This window comes from Cottoperca gobio, chromosome 5 (genome assembly GCF_900634415.1).
Source record: "Cottoperca gobio chromosome 5, fCotGob3.1, whole genome shotgun sequence".
NCBI lineage: Eukaryota > Metazoa > Chordata > Actinopteri > Perciformes > Bovichtidae > Cottoperca > Cottoperca gobio.
The window spans coordinates 4,555,814-4,578,201 of record NC_041359.1 but is presented as its reverse complement, the minus strand read 5'-3'; the positions used below and the strand labels follow the sequence as shown (position 1 = coordinate 4,578,201).

Genomic DNA, 22,388 nt, shown 5'->3' with positions numbered 1-22,388 from the left:
TAATACGTAGCCATTATGGAAAGGTGCCGCACATTTAGCATAGGTTACGTGATTGCACAAAGATTCATGGGTAACAGTTAAACGATCATCATTGTTGTGTAAGTTAAATGGGGCAGATTTTTCTTTGCTAATAATATGTTGGATTCATGTTACTGTAATGTGTATAAACCTTCAAAACATTATCAAACTATAATTTGGTGCCCCCCTGCAGTAACTCTTAGGACCCCCTAGGGGTCACGGACCTCCTGTTGAAGACCCATGCTTCAGTGCATAAGTACAGAAGTCTTTAAAGGGCAATTTAGCAGTCCCTTTTTTTGCTGACTTCTAGTTGTGTAATTTATCACCTGTTTTATCGTTTTACTGTTGGGTGTGGTTACAGGTGCACACAGCACCCAACCCCACCCAACCCCACCCGCAATGCTGGGTGAAACAGGCTTGAAAACCACAGATGGCAGTGAAATACTGCTCTTTATTTGGCTCTAGGCAAACACCCACTTGGCAGGAGAGTGGAAGCACTGCAGACAACAAAAACAGCTGAAACCACAAAAATCCTGGGTACACATCAAACCACCTTTAATCCATCTTCCTCAGCACAGCTCCAAGGCAGCTTGAGCTTGACCCTCTGCTCCCCCAAAATTAGAACGGATTGCTAGTCATAGATAATGTATAAGGGATCTTACAGACAGGCTTTTAGAATTCATGCTGTTAGCTGCAGGTTGCGAATCAAAGATAAATACTTGAAGTGACGCTGCATGTTGTCTCGAATATGTTGCATCCGATGATGTTTTTCAATAGAACAGAATACCATAATTATTTAATTCATTTCTCCTCCTTTTTCACCTGCAGTTTTCTACACCAGCACACACTGGGTGGAAGGTAGGGAAGAATACACAAAGAGACAGATGCTCACATTCAGCCTGTCTTAAAAGAGGGTCTGAAATAAACTTGTCTTAACTTGAAATTACCTTTAAAGGGCCAGTAATGTAAAAGAGTAGATTATTTTCATTAAAAATTTACATTTTACTCCTATTTTATATATGGAATCAGGTAGTGTGTTAGGATGGGTAAGGTTGACAGATCTTATACAACTTCAGAAGTATGCTTTAGCTGTTCAAGTTTGGGATGTGCCGCCCTCCGGCCAGCATCAGAGGATGGTGATAAAGTCTTTCTCCATTTGAGGAGAATTACGCACGCTGAACAAAACATTTTTAGGCAACCAAAAATGTTACAATTAACTTTCATGAACTGAACACAGGGAGAAATGTAAAGTTCTAAGACTGAAAAGACACGAACAACACTGTAGTAGCGACCTGTCAATCACAGGTAGCCCCGCCCTAAAGCATACCCTGCTTTGTCGTCTGTTTTACTCTTAATGGGAACATCATTTACAAGATGAACATCTTGCTGTGTTGAAACAAACGTTAAAGTAGCGACTTAGACAATAAACTCATTCGGAACATGTTTACTGAGGTAATACATCAAGTGAGAGGTCGGGTCATTTTCTCATAGATTGCTATACATTCACACTTCTTTTTACAACCAGTGGAGTCGCCCCCTTTAGAGGGAATGTAATTTTAAGGCACTTCTGAATTGCTTCACAGCACGGAGGTTGCTGCTTATTAGGTAGTATTAGCAGACTTGTTAAACTAAGGCTTAAAAGCTAGATACGTTTGCTGTGTCTGTGTAATATATTTATCTACAGCAGCAGCTTCTAGTTTGTTGATTTGGAATAACTTTGACATTGTTGTTGATCTTGCTAACAGAAGCTCGTTTTAACTAGTAAACTTTGAGCAGTTGTGGAGCTCGTCAGCAGGGAGGGCAGGGGCCATGTGAGTGTCTGAAAGGTGAGAGGGTGGTGACAACACAACTGTGATATTATGAAATAAAACTTCACAAAATAGTGAATATTCAGAACTTTGGCGTTCCTACACCCCTGGAACCTTGTGTCGCCTGGAAGTTTTGATTAATTTATCACTGTGTCCTCAGTCTTTATGATGCTTGATGGAGCCAAAAGGAAATGACAAAATAAAAATGGATAAGCTTTCAAACGTAGCTCACATTTTATTTTATCAGGTGTCCACACAGGCCTGGAATCAAATCTAGGTCCTTCCTGCTTTGTGCCTACTTACTGAGCCACCATGCCTCGCTTGAACATTATCATCTCTACACCATATTAACATTAATTATTTAGTTATGCAGAATACCAATAAAATAACTGCTCTGCATAGCACCTGGGAAAAGATCCCATTTTTTCTATTGTTGTTGCTGCTACAATTTAGCGCTTAGTCCAACTGTTTATGTAAAACGATCACATCCCATACAACTGTTCGTCCCTATGTGACAAGGTCTGGCATGAAATGATAAAGTGGGCCCGTCCAAGTGATTTACAGTGTTTTTAAAAAGACTGAGAGGAGAGCTGGAGCATCCTGTCTCTGGCTATCTGTCGGCCAGGACATGGCTATTTCCTTCTCTTTATTTGTTCCACCACCACATGACCTTTTCTGTGGCCATGGAAGGTGCTGTGGCTAAAACGCAAATTTAAAAGGTCAATTTCCAAGTGCAGTTCCTGTCAGATGAAAATGAAGGGGGGGGGGGGGGTGGACAAGCCATTAATTGGTCCAACTGTAGAAAAAATGGTATTGTCAAGAATCATTTGGTGGATGTTTTTATGCTTGTCCAGGTTTGAAGGGTTTCAAATATCCAACAAAAGAAAGGTGACGCCCATACTTTGACAAAATGATTGATGGTATAAGATTAAAAGAGAGATTTGTTTAGCCCTTCAAAGGAAGCACTTGACTGATAAGAATGATAACAGTACACAGCACATCATTTGTATTATATAGCTAATAAAACATGACCTTCAATAAAATTTTATTTTGAAAGTCAGAGTCATTTTCGAGGAAATTAATATTTAACCTTGCCATGGTTTGTCTAACCACTGGAGCCCTGGAGGTTTCCATCTTTGCTCATTTAACCAGACATCACTGAGATGCCCAAGTGTTGATGTCCTATTTACTGTATTTATGTGAGGCTAAACGCAATTTTTTTATTTCTGTGCCATCTGTCGCCTCACCCTACTCGTATCCGTGCAGCATCAGGGGTCAGAGGGGAGCCCGCCTGTCACGCTCCAACATGCATGTGTGCCTGGACAGCTCCAATGATTGCAGACGGCAGCACAGCTCACTTGCAGCTGCACAGGAAACCAGCCGTGGCATCCTGAACCCTGCAACCCCTGCCTGCCCACATGTGGTTATCGTAACAATAGTAACAACAGAGTGTGACACTGACTCCAACATTATCTTCACTGTCGGGTGACATTAAGAGGCACCGGAAAAATAATCTTCACAACATGTCAGATTTATTAGATGTAGAGAATGGTATGAGAGAAAAGCAGACCCACCAAAACCGGAACTTGAAAAATGTAATGATTTACTGTATATTTAAGAGAGTTTAAATGTAAACCCAACTGATGAACTAATTATGGTGGTACAATGAAAAAAACACTTTACCACTTACTGAAATTGGATAACTAAGATGAATAAGTTATTTGTAGTACAATTTAAATCACCGGTTTCCGATGTTATCAGCCCATTGAATAGCCAGGATCCGTTGTTATCACTACCAGTATAATACTTCAGAAGGGGCAAACATTGTGAAACAGTGACATTTTAAAAGCGTTGTTAACGTCAACAAACAACAAAACTATTTGGTTAGGTTTAGGAAAATGATCATGGTTTGGTTCATTTAAGTAGCCTAACGTAAGCTAAGTATGTTACGTTTTGGTTTCTCACAGGACACAAGCAGCGGTGTCATGTGTGAAAGTCAAGTGTTCCTACAGGAATGTTGTTGTTCTTCATACTACTTCACCTGACTTCCTCGTTTGATCCCGTCATAAAAAGTACGGGCACTAGAGGTCGCCGCCCATCTATTTTGAACATCCCTGCGGTGATCCTTCTTACCAATGGATGACAACAGCCTACTGAGCCATTTAGGACGTAGAGTAGGACCATACCACCTCAAATCTATGCTCAAGATTAAAACTGATAATGGTCATTTAACCAGCTGATAACATTCGAAGCGAGTGACTAATATCAATCAAAACAGATCATTCCTGTAACAAATTCCCACGTTTCACATTTTTAAACAAATCGTACATTATATTCATTGTAGTTATTTAAAATATATATACTTGATATGAAATCACACAAGAACAAAGATACTGTATAATAATGGCTGATGGATGTATTGCAGCTCCATCGATAAGTGCACACACACACACACACACACACACACACACACACACACACACACACACACACACGCACATACACATACACACACACACACACACACACACACACAGTAAGACCTTTGATTGAATTTCTGCACAAAAGCTTAAACAAATTGCATTTCCTTCTAAGTACTTCTGCTTTCTGTGTTCGCTCCCACAGAAACTGGCCCATATCAACAACTCAGTGGTAATGTTGTTTGTAATAAATGTCATAATTATCCTTTATTTGTAGCTTTCTCATTTTAATCTTAATCATGCACATCTGAATTGAGGGGAGGAAAGGCATTTCATTATCTGAAAAACAATTTCATTTCAGTCTTTTCATGATGAGAGCCTCACACAGCAGCATTTGTATGCTACAGTTTCAGCTCTGTTCATTACTTTCATTATTCAAAATACTTTCTGCTGACATTATGGTAATTTCTGTGTTATTATCATTATTTTTTGTTCTATAAAAAGGGTACTCCACTGATTTAGCTTCACACTCCTATAACACTATTGGATTCACAATGGACATTGAAGGATTATGAGACAATAGGGCACAGAAATGCAAAAGGCCCCACCACCTCTCCTACAGGAGCACGACACACAGACTTTATCGTTGTTTAATCTCTTTTTGTTGCAGTTTTGTGTCTCATTGTAGTTGCTTTGTGTCTCTTGGTCATTGTGTATATATTTCTAGTTGTTTTGGGTAGTTGTGTTGCGCCTCTTTGTAGTTTTTTAGTGTCTCTTTGAGATTGTTTTGTTTCTCTCAGTCATTTTTTGTCTCTTTCTGTTTGTTTGGCATCCCTTCATAGTTGTTTTGGTCTCTTTGTGGTCATTTTCAGTCTCTTCCTGGTTGGTGTAGTGTCTCTTTGAGTGGCCAAGGGGGTCCGGGGCCTATGCATGGTAGTACTGTTCAGTGATCCATCTATGACAAGTGATAGTTAAAAGATGGTTAAAAGATAAAAATCAATGTTTTGGTCTCCAACTCCTTGGGGCAAATATCTGTCACTTTAGATCGCTAATGCTCTGTATGTTCACCAGCTAGTTGCTAAGTGTGTCTTTCAGCTGTTTTATGCTGGGCAGATAGTGGGATAGTCTAGAGACTTAGGTTAGGTGGTATTTCACTGTGGTTCACCACAATGAGCGCCCCTTTTTACATTGCACTTAGTCATTCACTTTTTTTTTTACTGCCATTGACTATATTGTTTCCTATGGCTCTTTGTCTTGTCTGAGAAATTAAGCCTAATCACATCTCAGTTTGGGTTTGTACACTAAAAATGTATAACAGAAAGCCTGTGTTACGAACTGGAGCCTTGTAGTTTGAAAGATTGTGGGTGTTTACTATGCAGAGAGGGTTTAACGATGAGATCCTATTGAGTTGCATTATGGAAATTGTAGGATCAAGAATTTTTTAATAAGATTTCAGCTCAAAGTTGGACATTAAAAACAAAATAACTCTGTCTCCTGTGGGTCAGAACAACCTCTTTAAGGGACTAATCAAGTCAATCAAATGTTTTCCCCTCTCCTGGGAGAGACAGCAGAAATGTTTAGGTTGACACTATCCCGTTTGTATTCGTATTGTCTCCACTTGGAAACAAGGAACGGCTTTTGCTCTACTGTGTGTCAGGGTCATAAAAAAAGGTTTCCACGCCATTGCACGATCATAGGAGATAAATAGGGTATAGCTGAGATCCAATATCTAAGATTAAAAAGTTTGTCTTAGAGGGGGCTAGAGAGGCCTTGTTGTGTGTGCTATTGAGCATGAAGCCCCACGGTCACAGGAAAGCCCCTGCTCTGCCTACCATTGTGCAAAAACTCAAACAGATTTCAGGCTTCATCAAATTTCCAAACACATGATAGACGGATGAAAAAAACTGCAAATCTCATAAACTACAAAAATACATCTCCCACACTCCTCGTGCTGCTTTACTGGGCCTGAGAAGCAGCCTCTGTAGAAACAGAGAGCAGCAAGTCAAACACAGGTTAAACTGACTCGTGAGCTGACACCTCATTTGCTTTCTGCTCGCTGTTCACCAAAAACATCTTTATTAGATTTTAAAACACCTCTTGCACATTTTAAAATGATATATAACATTGCATTGCAGTAGCATATGTATTTCCAGTGCAGGCCTCTATGGAAATAATTTTACAACTTGCTGTGTTTTGGCCATAGAGGGAGGACTAACAGTGTATGCAGCAGAGGGCATGGATGGGTGCCCGGGTCCCACAGCTGCATGGCGCTGGGGCACAGACAGCCCTTCTCTCTGGGGCACATTGCTCCTTTTATGCCTAACACACTGAACCATTGATTTGAGGCTCCCTCATCTCCGTTGCACCGACACAGCTCAGGGCAGCACAGACTCCAGTGAGGCTCAGTGAACACAATATCTGACAACATCTCACGTGCAAACTTTCATTTGACCGAGTTATTGAGGAAGTGATAGTTTAAAACGTTGTCACTGTAACTTCCACGATTTCATGACCTACCAACACTTCAGGGGTATGTTTGTAACCATGCATAGAAACATTAACATAATGCAACTTTTTGAGATATGAATGATTTGTTATCATACAAAATATACAAACTTTGGGCCAAATTCAATTAGTTTTGTGCATAGAAATATATTCTGTGTTTGTGAGAGGAGGAAGAGGATTTCTTGTATAATGTCTGACAACAATTTTGCTTTTTATTATCTTAAAACTAGCTTGTAAACTGGTTACTTCCGGTGGTAGACGTCGTCACTCCACTTCAATTCCATTCTTGCGTTTTTAAGTTGCTAATCGGACAGCGAACAATAAGTGGCGCACGGAAAAGGAAGTCTTGCATATTCGCTGGCTTCACCATAACCTCCAAAATATTGCCCGTTGCCTCCAGACGCTTCTCGTTGTCAGACCAAGCAGATGGGTTCTGAGATTAATGTGTGTCAGCTTGTTCCACTGTCTCCAAGTCGCCAACAAGTCAAGTAATGCAGCTTTAAGTGAGATGCAAGACGCAACATTTTTCAAAATATATATATTCATGAATTTGTTGTAGTGTAGCTCAATGTAGCCTTTCGCATCTTGATTCACAATTTAATTGCATTATAGTGATTATAAAGGGCATTTACATTACAGCCCCCAAGTGGCCAAAACAAACATCGGTTTTCGTAATTCAACAGGAATTTCAGTTCTTCAGTTTTTTTTCTTTCCTCATTTGCCTTTGCATATTTATGAATTGGTGTCATAAAACCTCAGGATAAACACAAATGAGTTGCTCAAGTTGAAACATTTGAACTTGTTATGCTGTATTTGAAATTCCATTCACACGCCAGGACAAATTCATGTCTTTGCATTGACTTTGTATGCAATCACATCATCTCTAAGACTTGTCTGAACAAAAAATTCAAAACCTACAATGTGTAGAATTTAACAATTTCATACTTGGATATAAAATAAGAATTATGCCATCAGAAAAAATGACAACAATTAAATAGTGGCTCTAAGCAACCCCATTGGATTCTATCAGCTATTGGTCACACAGACAAAATGAGGCAATGTCAGCAAAAACTCTTTACACTGGGGTGCATGTTATTGCTTAGGAATTTAACTTTTTGTCAATGTACTGTACACATCTCATCAGGCCTAATGACACACACACTCTACCAAGGGCCTCTGTCCCAAACAAACACTAACCAAACTCTCTTAGTTAAATTATTAAAGACAAATTGAAGGAATATAATTTGCAGCCTTGTAACCAGATCGTGGATTAAATATAAGAATAATATTTATAACTTTTGTTCAGAAAATCTATGTTAACTGATGTGTGTCTAACTGCTTATAGATCTACACTTCCGCTGTAAATCTTAACTTGACAAACTATCAAATCTAAAAGCTAGTCGATTCTCCACAGGGCAGGGTTATTCCAAACTCTTTCCGATAATAAAAACAAAATGAATCCATCCCCAGCAGTCTCTCTTTCTCTCAGTGGTCAGCGATCACTCTGCTGGCCGGGAGATGCCTGTTTGATATTCGCTGCACTTTTCCGCCGGCTGATGCACTGACCAGTTTACAACCTCAGTGGGAGGAAGCCTATCAATACAAGGCTGAGGCTTTTTATGATTCTGGAAAGCAACTTTTCTAATTCCACTTCGCGCTGGCCCTGAGAAATCCTTCTCTAACGTCTTGAGTGTTTGGAATTAGTAACCCTTGATTTAACTCATCATCTATTGAAAGTTCTCAGCATCTACTAGATTTATGTGCTTTTGCCAGAAGATTAATCATATTGACTTTGGTGACCCCCCCTGACTTTTCATCTGGTGCAATAGAACCCTAAAACCTGACACTCAGGATTGATTGTAATAACGTTGCCGTTCTTCTCGACTTTTGCTCTATCATCAAATCAAAGGTCCAATACTTTGGTTTATGACTGAAAACCTATAACGAATGACATTCCTATCAGCATCAGCTGTACTTTGTGTTTAGTGATCGCAAATGTTAGCATGCTAACACGCTGAACTACGATGATGAACATGGTGTGGCTGTACCGAATCATTTTAAACTTCAAAGCTTCATTCAAAACGTTGACATTCAAATTTTAAATTTACATTCGAAAGCTTTAGCAGGACTCGGTTTCATCCTGGTAATTCTGCAGTTGCAGATAAAGATTAGGCTACACTAATATTATTATTATTATTATTATTATTATTATTATTATTATTATTATTATTATTATTATTATTATTATTATTATTATTATTATTATAACACTATTTGTAGAGTTAGATTGCAGTGGTGGCTGCGTAGGATTGTATCGACATATATAATTCAAACATTTCCAATAACTTTAGAGCGTTGTAAAGTCCAAAATGTTATATTTTTTGAAAAAAGATAGATGTTTGCTCTTCTTCTCACACAGATGTATTAACAAGGCATTTATAATATCACAATAACAAAATTAATCTATTTTTACCCCCGTTTATTTTTTAGTGTGATGTAACACATAAATGTATTACAAACAGACATTCAAAGCTTCATTCAAAATTCTCAATAGAAACTGTAAACACATTGGGTACTGCCCTGGAACATGGTAAACATTATAGCGGCTAAACATCTGCATGTTGACGTTAACATTGTGGCCACGTCAGGTTGCAGACGTTAGCATTTCGCTGCGCTTCAGTATCCGACACAAAACAATATTTAAATATTAAGGCCTATCAGTCCAAACGGTCTCCTACTCGGCAGTGAGCAGACTTTAAGAGAAAACCAGATTCATTCATGTTCACATTGTCCCTTTGGTATCTTTTGGTGCAAAGCCGTTATAGACCTGGTCGTCAATCATAAGCATGATGTGTGCATTTTACTGATGCCCCGCTGCATAACTGCAGGATATAGTTTGAATGTATTCTCACTGCCGTTTGAAGTCATTGATGTAAGAAAGCTACCTAAGGAGATGTGCGACTGGAAACTCGCTCATTTAGCCATTTACCAGAGTTTACTTCTACCCTTGAGTTATTAACTCACACGACTCATTAAACAGTGGAATTAAATTAAATCACCTGTCAACTGTCAGTGGCATAATTGCTGTTAGTGAATCTCGCAGTCAAATATGGACGTTTTCTTGAACAGCGTAGATGATGTCTGTGTTACATTCTTGCAGTGAATAAGATGTTATACAGCAAAACACTAACGGCCGATCTGACACGGTTCCATCCATTGAATGTTTTATGATTTATGTGAATTTGAAGTCTGAACTGATTGTTAACACTCAGCACGGACAGGCTGCTCATGGTGCTTCTTGAGTTTTTCTTTGCTGTTGTGAAATAAGTGGTAGGATGTCCTTGAGGCTTTTCCATCCTCAAGGTAAGTTTGAGTTAATGAATTTGCACACAGTGTGACCACAGGGTTCTTAGGCCATCTGCATCATCCCATTACTTGACTGCCCAAGCATTTACAAAATCGCATGCCCTTGGTTTCCCTTTAAGATATAATAGTTCATGGAAATTTAATCAAAAGAATAAGCAAAACTAAGTAAAACAAGTGTGTTCTAAGTGCTGTTTTTTTATGAATCATTTTGCAGCACAGAAACATGCACACATAGACTCCACTCTGTAAACTCACTTCCTTACTTGTTTGCATATTGATTCCTGCAAAGCAAGAAAAAAAAAGAATTCCAACATGTTTTTCAAGGACTGCATTTTATTTCTCCTATTACTCTGTCTCTAGTCATGAGTTTTGGGTAACACTATTTATAAGGCATTATAAACATATTATAATCTGCTTATAGTACTGTATAATTATAGTCATAAGCACTTGTAAATATATTGCTTCATAACAATAATCCTAACACATTATAAAGCATTTATCATGACTTCTAAGATCAAGTGTCGTAAAAATTCATAAATGAATAAACTGATTTTATTTTTTGTAGAGTATTATAATCCCCATAGTAGTAATACATTAATATCTTTGTATAATGGATTATAATCACTGTTTTAAAGCATTATGATGTGATTATGAATCATGCTAAGTGCTCATTGAGTATGTTTATAATGCATAATAGAAAGCGGTTCAGAGTTTTGCGTTGATTCCTTGCTCCGCTCTATATTGTATATATGATGATACTGTATATGAATATAAATAATTAATAGCTAGGGCCATAAAATATTCTTGATGGGCTCAGAAGCTCTGTATTTCACTTTGATGATCTGACACTTTTCAGTATTGCACATTGGAAACAGTTTGTACTTACTATCATTCTGTAGTTAGATTTTTCATATGTATAACATGATTATTATTATTATTATTATTATTATTATTATTATATTAAAAGTCTTTCTGGAAACACTTGTGTGCTGTGAGAGAGCAACTGAAAAGTAAGTAAGAGATCAAATCGGCTGATCGGCTGGTGCTTTGGTCTAAGTCATGTCTTATTCATTTCATTTTGAATGATTTGGATCTCCATGCAAATGAAATAAGAACAGATAGACTTCTCTCTGCATACCCCACTATGACCAAAATACAATTCCAGTGTGAGTTTCAAACTATTGTTGTACAAACCTTTGCTGTTTTCAGCTCAGAAATGTTTGCTCACAATACTGAGGAACAAGTGTGACTTTATGAGAAACCAATAATGTCATTTTGAAGGGAAAAAAACTTTAAAGTCCTCATGGCAAGGGTTATCAAAATGAAAAGGATCTTTGTTTTAAGAACAGAGTGGATGCCCTGAGGGACAAACCAAAATATTAGGGGGTTTTCTTGCAGAACCTAAAAATGCCTTCCGGGGGTCTTCCGCTGATGTAGTGGTGGATTTGTATCTTGACTTAAGTTGATGCCATACTGCCTTCAGCCTTAGGGGGGCAGCAGTCCACCACCAGCATGTGTTTGAAAAAAGATTCAGGTGGAGCATCATCTTGATCTTCATATGTAGCATTAAGGTGGAAACACTACATGGAAATCGCTGACAGAGAGAAATTGTGAAATACTGAAAACTACGGCCTTTTATTCTCACTACAAAAAAGACCATTTCATTCTGCTTCACAGTAAGCACAGCAAGCAGAAGTATGATAAATACATAGTGCTTAGTTCCTTTTTCATAATCACTACTAATATTTGCTATTGTTACGTTCAACTGACCCTGGAGCTGTCTGCCCTGTACGGCATTATTCTTTAAAACTGCTTTGAGCAACATTTCCCCTTCCTGGTTCCTCGTGTATTACTTTACTGGAAAATTACAAAAGGTAACTAGAAGGCAAACATACTGGAGAAGAGAAATATGCAAGGACAAAAAGCTGTTCTAAACCAAGCCAAGCTTTAGAACGCTTTCAGTTTGTTTTTATAATGTAAACAACACTCCGATAAGAGCACTGTTAGTATTGTGTGATATTTTGTGAATAGATTAAAAGTGAGCAGGACAGTAAAGCAGTGGAGATGTTTGCAATATCTGGGGTAATCCCCGAGCCAAGTTTAGTTCCTGATTGTGTAATTTGATTACAGACCACGTGCCTCTCTTCCTCTATTACTGTGAGTTGTTTGCAGTCCGACTCACACTTCAGGAGAAACCTGACAAACTCCTACTTCAGGTAAGAGCTTACATGAAAATCTTCTTACATTTGTTCTCAATTGACTTGAATGTGTGTAGAAACCTTGAATTGTAGTGTTTGGAAATGTGTCTCAACAAAGGTCCATTCTCGTGGGGATAAAGTGTCCTTTGATTCTGATTCGTAGGAAGGATGTGCTTTTCTGCCTCAGATAATAGAAATTTGTTGAAGAGTATGTTGAGAGGCTGCATATCAAGAAAGATGAACTTAATGTTGTGCATTGCCAGTGTTGGTAGTGTTGTGGGATGTACATTAAGATGAAATTGAACTACTTTCAAAAATGTAGTGCTGATCTGTTGGTATTTACATTCAGTGATGATGAGGGTTTTTGGTTTCCAATAGTGAGGTATGGTTTCTCTTTGATAAGTAGCACTTTTACACCATTTTTCAACCATTTTTGTTGTTAAAATCACACTTTGTCCCTCTACTACACTTCTCACCCACATACAAAACTTCATTAAGAGAGCTTGGGAGTCACATGTTTTACATTGTGTCAGTTCAGTCCATCTATAAACATGTTAAGAGACTAAAGCTGTTAATTCAAACATGCAACATATTAAAGTTCAAGCATTGCACAAGTAAAGTAGAAACTCTTTATGATTTACTTTTATTCCTAAACACTGATTCAAGCCTCCATATTCAAAGTGGACAAAAATGGCAGACTGTGCCTTTTAATGTCAGCCTAATTTAATAAAAGACACCACTTGTCATGTGATGTCTTCTCCGACACTGACAGTCAGCTCTTCCATAGGCCTCCACTGAAGCAGGACAGAGAGAAACACTTTTTACTAACGGAGTTACTTTCCAGATTTACATTTTATATTTAAAAACATATGATAAATTTAGAGAATACAATCTAGTGTTACAAGTTAAACTAGTGTTTTCCAAAGTATAGGACAAAAAAATAACAGCGTCTAGTTGGGGCCCCTTTTCTGAACGGGATGTATCAGTGAATAAGAATCCAGTAACCTGTAATAAAAAGACAAAGCACTCCTCTAAAAGAGGAAGCCTTCATTTATTGCTTCCCAAACATCCTTTTCAAAAATGTTTTTAACATGTTATTAAAGCTGATGATCGTGCCCCTCTTTATCTCCCAAAAGTCAAGATGTTTGTGGGCTGTTGGCTGGCTCTGGTGGCTTTAATCCCCATGACCTTGGGCACCAACCCTGGGGTAAAGGTCAAGCTAACGTCAAAAGGCATTGAATATGGTAAGGTTTGCAGCACGCTTAATCTTTCAGTTGGAAAGCACTAATCTCATCTGATCATCAAGTTCCCTTCCCTTTTTCTAGGCAGACAACTGGGGATGGCTTTGATCCAAAAGAAACTCAAAGCCATCAAAATCCCAGATTTTTCAGGGAAACAGAAGGTGAAACCCATCGGCAGTGTCCGGTACAGCCTGACAAAGTAAGAAACCAGTTTATTCAACACTCTGTAGGAAACTTGGATACTTGAGATGGTGCCTTTACAAACATTTGCATGTCCCTTCTAGTTTGAAAATTGTTGATGTGGGCTTGCCACAGTCTGCGGTGGTTCTGGTGCCAGGGACTGGTGTCAGACTGTCTATAGGCAACGCCTTCCTCCGTCTGCATGGAAACTGGAGGGTCAAGTACCTCCGAATAATGTGAGTGAGAACAAATGTCTTCCTTCTAAACTACAGTTAAATACATTTCTGCTGCATCAATGACTCCTCTCTCTTAACAGAAAGGACAGTGGCTCCTTTGATTTGAATGTCAAAGATCTCACAATCACTACAAGTATTGACATCAAGAGTGACGAGACAGGCCGACCTACGGTCAACAGTGTGAACTGTGTGGCTATTGTCGGCAGTGTGAGCATCAAATTCCACGGTGGAGCCAGGTAAAAGAAACCCTGCTGTGCACTGACTGCGTTTCTGTGAAGGAATGAATGTGAGGGATTTTTCATGCTTGACTTACTGTCCTAATTTCTGTGATTGCTTTTCCTTTCAGCTGGCTGTACAATCTCTTCACAAAGTTCATTGATAAGGCTTTACGAAAAACACTGCAGAATCAGGTGAGGGCAGACCAGCCAGCCAAGTTCATACCTTCAGACAAATATGCAAAGACAAAAAGCTGTTCTAAACCATGTCAAGCTTTTAGAACTGCAGCGTTAAGAGTTTTTGTTGTTGTAATGTAGCAGTAGACAAGCAACCCCTGTGTTGGCATCTACTGACTATGGATACTCTACTTCAAAAAATCTGATTTGTGCCCTTGTGCATTTTATTATATATCATATTGTTAATAGCTTTGTGCTAGCTGGTTGAGGTGGAGCTAATTTGAACTACCTTATCTACACAAAAGTAGTTTAGTCCAGTGGTTTGTAATCTAGAGGTCACGCCGCATCCAAATAGTCATAAAATAAATCTGAGGGGTCTTGGAATGATTAATGAGAAGAAATAAGAAAGCAAAAAGTTCTGAAACACACATTTATTTATTTTTTAGCATTTTCAATAATCCTTATTTTTGTGAAATATTGGATAATTTGACCTCTTTGGCCGTTGACCTTGTTATTTAAATGAAAACATGGGAATCTTGGGTAGAAGAGCCAAGAACTAATAAACAGAAACATGTGACAAAGAGACCCAACCAGACTCTGGTTTTATGTAACAATGTGGTGTTTTTTTAAGTGTTATTTTGTAGAGTAACTACAGCTATGACATAAATGTAGTGGAGTAAAACGTACAATATTTTCCTCTGAAATGTAGTGGAGTAAAAGTATAACTCTGCCAGTTAGGAGAAACTTTTAGTCTCAGGATGTTACTGTTATGGTGTAAAGGAGAGGACCCAAATGCTAGTGATGGCAGTGTGATACTAAAGCTTCGATACGTGCTTCAAACTCTGGACTACAATTCCATAGAACCACTGCTTCGATGCTTGCTTCATATCACGTGACATATGACGTCCGAAGCAGTAACTGAATGAATCACCGGACTGGTTCGTGGTCCAATCAGGTGATTCGCTGCCACTGCCTCGTCTCGATTCTGACAGGTTGAGACAGTTTTGAATTTGAGCGCCTCAACACTTTATAACCGCTCTAAACAATGCACAATTTGTGGGTTGTTGTCATAGTAGTATGCGTTGTTGCTGTTGAGTTGTTGGTATTGCATTTGTATTGGATCATTATGGAGACAGCCAATTAACAAAAAAATGTTATGCACGCCAGCATTATCTGTTCCTTGTACGCAAGTAAAGAAACCAGATCTAAATCTGTTGAAAGAATAATGTACATCCCCCATAAAAATATACAGCCTCGGTGGCGCAGCTCGTAGAGCAGGTGTTCCCTGAGTTAAAGTCTTACCGCAGCAGCCCGGGGTTCGAATTCAACCAGTGTCTTTCTGTTGCGTTTCATTTTCCTTATCTCTATCCAATATTAACCGTACTATCATTTAAAGCCTAATAAGCCCACATTGTTCCCCCAGCACTCTCTTCTCAATAACACATACACACAATCATCAATCTTTATTTTTAAATAGAACATGATATTCAGTCTTAAATGTGTGCGTCAAGGAATTTTCAAGGCAAAGATACTTTAAATCCACTGTAGCCTTGCACTTCGCCAGTAGAGGTCACTGTACCTGAAGCTTCAAGTAATGAACCCATTTCCGAAACAATTGGCTGAAGTGGTTCAGTGCTTCACAAAGGTTCATTTGCCCATCACTACCAAATGCAGAACGCCAGACAAGAGGGTCATAAAAAAGAGACATTTATTAATAAAAGCTTATAAATACAAAACAAGGTAAAAAAGTAAAATTGAAAGAACAAATCAGGGCAGACACGAGGAGCCGTAGGACAAAACCCACCAGGTAACATCAATGACAAACCGACCAGGAACACTGGGACAGACAGGGATATATACACACAGACACTAGTAAAGGGAATGAGACACAGCTGGAGGAGAAAGGCAAAGACACAAGGGCAGGGTGAATGGAGACAGGAGGATCAAATCAACAATCACAGGAGGAGGGAAAAACACAAGGACTAATTAAGGATGAGAAAGTTATTCTTCTGCTGTTGGTTTGCTTTTACCAGTTGGTTTCTGAACTCCTCTGTATCCATTTTGGGGTTCTTTTAATAAATCACTAGTACGTTTATTTTGTGTGGGAATGTTTCTGCTGTTGCAGATCTGCCCTCTGGTGGCCAATGCAGTGTCTGATCTGAACTCTCAGTTGAAAACCCTCAACGGTAAAATAGAATATTTATGTCAAATATTTGGATGTTTCATCGATGCTGAATATATGAGAGACTTTCTATCTTCTTGCAGTTGTAGCCGAGGTGGACCAGTATGCAGAGATTGAATATTCCATGATGTCATCGCCCACAGTGTCAAACTCCTCGATAGATTTTAGCTTGAAGGTAAAGAAGTGTATATCATTATACTTTACATTTTATTTATCTAAAGCACCTAGAAGAAAACATCCTATGTAGATCATGGGGTAGTGGTGCAATTTAGCCTCTTGTGGCTGAAATTAGTATTACTACAACAAACACAGGTGAAACAAAACTATTTAGATCAGACTTAGAAAATTGATCAGCAGAATATTTTCTTTACTCTCACTTGCTTCTTCGGACTTCCGTATTGTTATTAAGAAATAAACAGTCATGGTCCCAACTTTTCTGTTTCTTTGTCCTTTAGGGTGAATTTTACAACAAAGGGAAGCATCAGGAGCCTCCGTTCTCCGCAGCAGCCTTTTCCCTGCCGCCCCAGATCAACAACATGTTGTACATCGGCCTGTCTGCCTTTACCGCCAACTCTGCAGCCTTCGTCTACAACACAGCTGGAGCCCTCAGCCTGTACATCACAGACGACATGGTGAGCTACATCCTCCCGATTAGCTCATCAATCTACTTTCATGATGTCACACTAATATACAACCTTTCTGCCTCCGTCACTAACAACAGATCCCACAAGGCTCTCCCATCCGACTCAACACCAGAACGTTTGGAACGTTCATCCCGCAGGTGACAACACATTCTAGCTATTTTATGAGAAACATTGTTTTCATTGGCCGTTTGTCAGATATGAATCCGTGTTTTTCCAGATTGCCAAGCGTTTCCCGGGTCTGATGATGAAACTGTTGGTAAAGACGGTGAAAAATCCCGTCGTCACTTTTGAACCCGACAACGTGACAGTTCAGGCCACTGCTACAGTGACGGCCTACGCTATCCAACCCAACACCACACTTTCCCCTCTCTTTGTCCTAAACTTGGTAGGTAACACAGCTGGCATGATAATAAAAAAAGCCATTTGTGTGGTTCAGAGAACTTTCTGAACATATTGTCTTTACAGGACAGCAGTGTTAGCGCCAAAGTGTTAGTCAGTGGATTGAGGGTGACTGGAGCCATCTCCCTAAACAAGTAAGTTGCTAAAAAATCACTACTTGTTCTCAGAAGAGAAGAATGGGGCCAAAAGGTCTTTGTAAAGATGAACATGACAGTCTAATTTTACTAATTTGCACAGAATGGCTCTGACCCTGGGGACAAGTTATGTGGGAGACTTTCAGGTGAGAACTGCATTCTTACACAAGTCACAATGTGCAGCACCAGTACCAACATAACTAACTAACCCCAACCCTGACCTGCAGGTCGGATCCCTCGACAGCTTCTTCCAAATTGTCTTCAAAGGGGTTGTGATACCTCAACTGAACGGTGAGTTCTTGCATTTTCAGTTTGTAACCTATATGAATTATGAAGACCCGCCTTGATGAGGACTGACAGATTGCATTTGGACACGTGGTGACATGTAAATGCATCAGACTGGGGAGGCTGTTTTTATTATTGCATTTGAATATCGTCCACTGTTCATAATGTCCATAATACTTTCACAAATAATAATTATATTCAAATAATAATATAATAAATATTCATTACATTTAAGGGAACATTTTAATGCTATAGTGGAATAAAATTTTCATTTTCAAGTTTACATTATCATTTTAATAAAGTCCCCTATGGGCTTCCATAAAAGACAGAAGGGAAAACTTGGTTGCACTTTTTAACTTTTTATTTAACCAAATATTTGCTAAATTCCATATTTGTGACTAGTTCATCTAAATGTATAAATTTTTCTTCATAGTTCAACTTGCAAAGGGATACCCACTTCCTACACTTGGAAAGATGACGCTCGTGAACACTCAGCTGCACGTCCTGAAGGTCAGACTGGATTGTTTCTATAAAACTGCAGTTATTAAATGACAGGGATTTTAATGAGGGCCAATAACATGGAAGAAAACATCTTAAATATCTAGTTTATCTACAGAATTCTTCATTTCGAAGCTGTTCTTAACTGCTGTTGCTACACTTTTTTTGTTCACTAGGACTACATGCTGATTGGGACTGATCTTCAGTTTACGGCTTGAACGGCATTTCTGGAAACTCCCAGGATTCATTTCTGCAGAGAAAAGAAAAAACTGAATGAAGTAGAAATATCACTTCTCCTACGAGCCTGAGAATTTTGATTTCACCTCAGGTTTTTTAATCATATTCCAGACCTTTATACTCCGTTTGTCTTTCTGTTAAATGTGAACTCAGAGCAGCTTTTCCACATATAAAATGTAGATGGCAGTGAACCTTTCCAACAGGGTCACTGATATCGTGTCACCGCAGGACAGTTTGCAGGACAGGGCTCACTATTGTCACCACGATCACCATCTTTGAAATAACAAGCTGCTGACTTAAATAATATTTCTCAAAGTTTCAGACTTTGTAGCTCACAGAGCGATTCTACAAATGTGCTGATGCATGGAAAACTCATATTGGAAAAACTCAACAGCAAAGTCTCTTTCCAGAAATCATGACCCGGTTATTATAGATAATCCACAGCAGTGAGCAGTTTCATGTCGGAAGTATTTTCTTTCGAACGACACACGCCAAGCGTATCACCGCGCAGAAGGATGTGTGCATCCACTCACAGACGAGAGGCTCATGCTCACTCATTGGCGGGTGTAGTTCAGTAAAGAAAATAGTTCCTACATCAAACTGATCACAACAAAGTCTGTGGATTATTTTAAGTAATTAGGTCATGATTTCTGGAAGGAGACTTTACTGTTGAGTTTCTTAAATGTATTTTTGTTGGCGCTTTGAGCACCACAACCTGCCATCTAGTTCCATTACATTGGAGCGAAGACCGTTCAAGCAGTTCAATATGTTCATACATATTCTTAGTTCTGACTGTATTAATAACATATTGCAGTTTTCATAGCTCATCACAGCAGTCCCATGTGACTGGAATATGATCACAAGTCCAGTAAAAACAGCTTCCATGTGTCTTTAAACAATAACAGTTTGTTTCCTGTGTTGTCACCTGTGTCCATCAAGGGTATGTTTAAATCATGGTTGTGTCTGAGGCCTGTTTATTTCACTTCACAATTTTTCATCTCAAAGCCTTCATCTGTCAATCAAGACCAACAGGGCACAGTCACTTATGATCGGCTGGTGCTTTGGTCTAAGTCATGTCTTATTCATTTCATTTTAAATGATTTGGATCTCCACGCAAATGAAATAAGAACAGATAGACTTCTCTCTGCATACCCCACTATGACCAAAATACAATTCCAGTGTGAGTTTCAACTAATTTTCACAAACCTTTGCTGTTTTCAGCTCAGAAATGTTTGCTCACAATACTGAGGAACAAGTATGACTTTATGGGCAAACATTAATGTCATTTTGAGGGGAAACTTTAAAGTCCTCATGGCAAGGGTTATCAAAATGAAAAGGATCTTTGTTTTAAGAACAGAGTGGATGCCCTGAGGGACAAACCAAAAAACTCAAAACTCACTGTATTGGGAACAGTATGATATTAAAGGGGCCTTCCACTGATGTAGTGGTGGATTTGTTTCTTGACTTATGTTGATGCCATACTGCCTTCAGCCTCAGGGGGGCAGCAGTCCACCACCAGCATGTGTTTGAAAAAAGATTCAGGTGGAGCATCATCTTGATCTTCATATGTAGCATTAAGGTGGAAACACTACATGAGATGTCAAAACATTTACATAATGAAAATAACAGCAGCAGTAGCTTCACACATGGGAGATTCAGGAAAATATACTGCACAGGACATACATTTAAAACCTTTTCAAATTCATTTGCGACAGAATATTTAAAGGATCAGATTGCAATACCAACATTGAATTACAATGATGGCACAAATTCAGAACCATAATTAAAATTCCGTGTTGGCCACTCCACTCCCCACAGTCTGTTCTTCATGGTGTCCGTGTGCAGACAGGCTGGATTAGTTACAGCAAAACTCACAGATAAAGACACAAGGGGAAAAGACTCTGTTGTAGTCCTGAGTGTGGACAGCCTGGAGGCAGCAGCAGAGGAGAGCATGGCGATGACACTGAACTCTGTGTGAACTCCTCTTTTGTAGTGGGCCGCAGAGCATCTTTAGCCTTTGTTTCGTCCCCCCTGCGGTGTACAGAGGGCTCTTTGTGTCCACACACACCAGGCTTTACAATGATGTATGTCCAACAAGTAAGAGATCTCAGGGAGAGTGAGTTATCTGACCTGCTCTCTGGACCACAAACATCATGACCACAAACATCAGCCTTAAACACAAGAATAATTCATTTGGCACACTTGCATCACCTTTTGTGGTAAAGCATATATTTTACATATCTGACCAAAAAGGTACATATGTTATTAATCCAGTTAATTACTTACATTAAGACACTTGTTTTTTGTATCATACATTTTCTGAAATGTTATGTTTAAATATGCAGATCAGGCGTTTTCAAAATGTGTGCTTCTTTTTATTGACATTAGAGTAGAAGGTTTTTACAGAGGGATATAATTTTGCATCACTCCATAAATCAGAAAATACTGTCAACAGCCATAAGAAATGTTATATAAACCAGGCTATGAAAGATATATGAACACACTCCTGTGAAAACCTGCAGAATACAGACAGGAATGAAACTGAAAGGTTTGGTGTATGTAAGTGCTGCTGAAGTGGAGATGTCATGCTCAGTCTGAGAAAAAAACATTTTGAGAAAACAACCTTGAAAGTTACATACATTTCAGAATCAGAATCAGAATTTGGTTTATTGCCAAGCAGGTTTTCACATACAAGGAATTTGCTTTGGTGTGTAATGGTGCAAACATAAACACAGTAGGAGAAATAAATAATAAGAGCAAATACAGAATTTTAACACTTTAAATATTATTTAGAAAAACTTTTATAAAATAGAAATTGTGAACAAAAAATATAAATATAGAAAAAAGAATGTAATGAAAAATATGTACAGTATATCTTAAAGTGGAGGAGCTGTGCAATTGTGGTCGTAGCAGAAATGTGCAAAATAGTCAGAGGGATGTGCAAAGGTTCCTACATACGGAGTATGAGGAAGAGTTTGTAGGGGACAGATGTATGATCACAAATGACAGGGAGGGAGAGACAGTGTTAGTGGGGGTCTCTGGTCTTGTTGATAAGGCCAACTTCAGAGGGGAAGAAACTGTTCATATGGCGTGAGGTTTTGGTCCTAATGGACCGCAGCCTCCTGCCGGATGGAAGTGACTGAAAAAGTCTGTGCAACACTACAGGTTTAACTAAAATATATCACCATGAAACTTCCCTTACATTAATACAATACTTCTGGTGAATTTAGGAGAAATCTACAAATGCAAATATCAGGCTCACAGCATGAAATGGACCCAAAAGCACGACCCACAGGCAAAAAGGTCTAAGTAACAGTCTTTACTTAAAAAAGGCAAAAACAAACAGGTAACTGTTAGAATAGACAGAATAGAGTAACAAAAAACACTTGACTAAATATATGTTTAGTGACAAGGCAAGGTAACAAGAACTAGAGTTAAACACTTGGATTACTGCTGGAACATTTACTAGAACAGATAAGATGAACTGGCACAGACAAAGGGGAAAGCAGAGACTAAATACAAAAAAGTAGAGGAAGGTGATTAGGAACAGGTGAAACGAGACAACGAAGGCCGGTCTCCAACTCCTCGGCTCTGTCTGGCCATTGGACTGTGGATGATAACCATAAAACATGCAGGGCAGCAGCC

The 22,388-nt window shown here is 38.8% G+C and overlaps 1 protein-coding gene and 1 long non-coding RNA gene across 2 annotated transcripts; both read left to right on the top strand.

The window, feature by feature from the left end:
• Positions 1-11,605: 11,605 nt before the first annotated feature.
• On the top strand, positions 11,606-21,107 carry LOC115007852 (uncharacterized). The gene is made up of 2 exons (XR_003832236.1): positions 11,606-11,688; positions 20,323-21,107. It is a non-coding gene; the product is annotated as an uncharacterized LOC115007852 (long non-coding RNA).
• On the top strand, positions 12,293-19,710 carry LOC115007851 (bactericidal permeability-increasing protein-like). Its single transcript, XM_029430879.1, has 16 exons — positions 12,293-12,333; positions 13,452-13,559; positions 13,641-13,755; positions 13,841-13,972; positions 14,053-14,208; positions 14,319-14,382; positions 16,490-16,550; positions 16,630-16,721; positions 17,002-17,178; positions 17,268-17,327; positions 17,408-17,575; positions 17,656-17,723; positions 17,827-17,869; positions 17,951-18,014; positions 18,442-18,518; positions 18,683-19,710. Exons 2-16 carry the CDS (start codon positions 13,457-13,459, stop codon positions 18,722-18,724), a joined length of 1,422 nt encoding a protein of 473 aa, XP_029286739.1. The 5' UTR covers positions 12,293-12,333; positions 13,452-13,456; the 3' UTR covers positions 18,725-19,710.
• Positions 21,108-22,388: the final 1,281 nt, after the last annotated feature.

Bases quoted from the DNA above. Each gene is read 5' to 3' on its own strand.
- LOC115007851 (XM_029430879.1), top strand. From the start codon at position 13,457: ATGTTTGTGGGCTGTTGGCTGGCTCTGGTGGCTTTAATCCCCATGACC. The intron at 13,973-14,052 runs GTGAGTGAGAAC...CTCTCTTAACAG, and splicing joins GTCAAGTACCTCCGAATAAT to AAAGGACAGTGGCTCCTTTG. The intron at 17,724-17,826 runs GTAAGTTGCTAA...TAATTTGCACAG, and splicing joins GGAGCCATCTCCCTAAACAA to AATGGCTCTGACCCTGGGGA.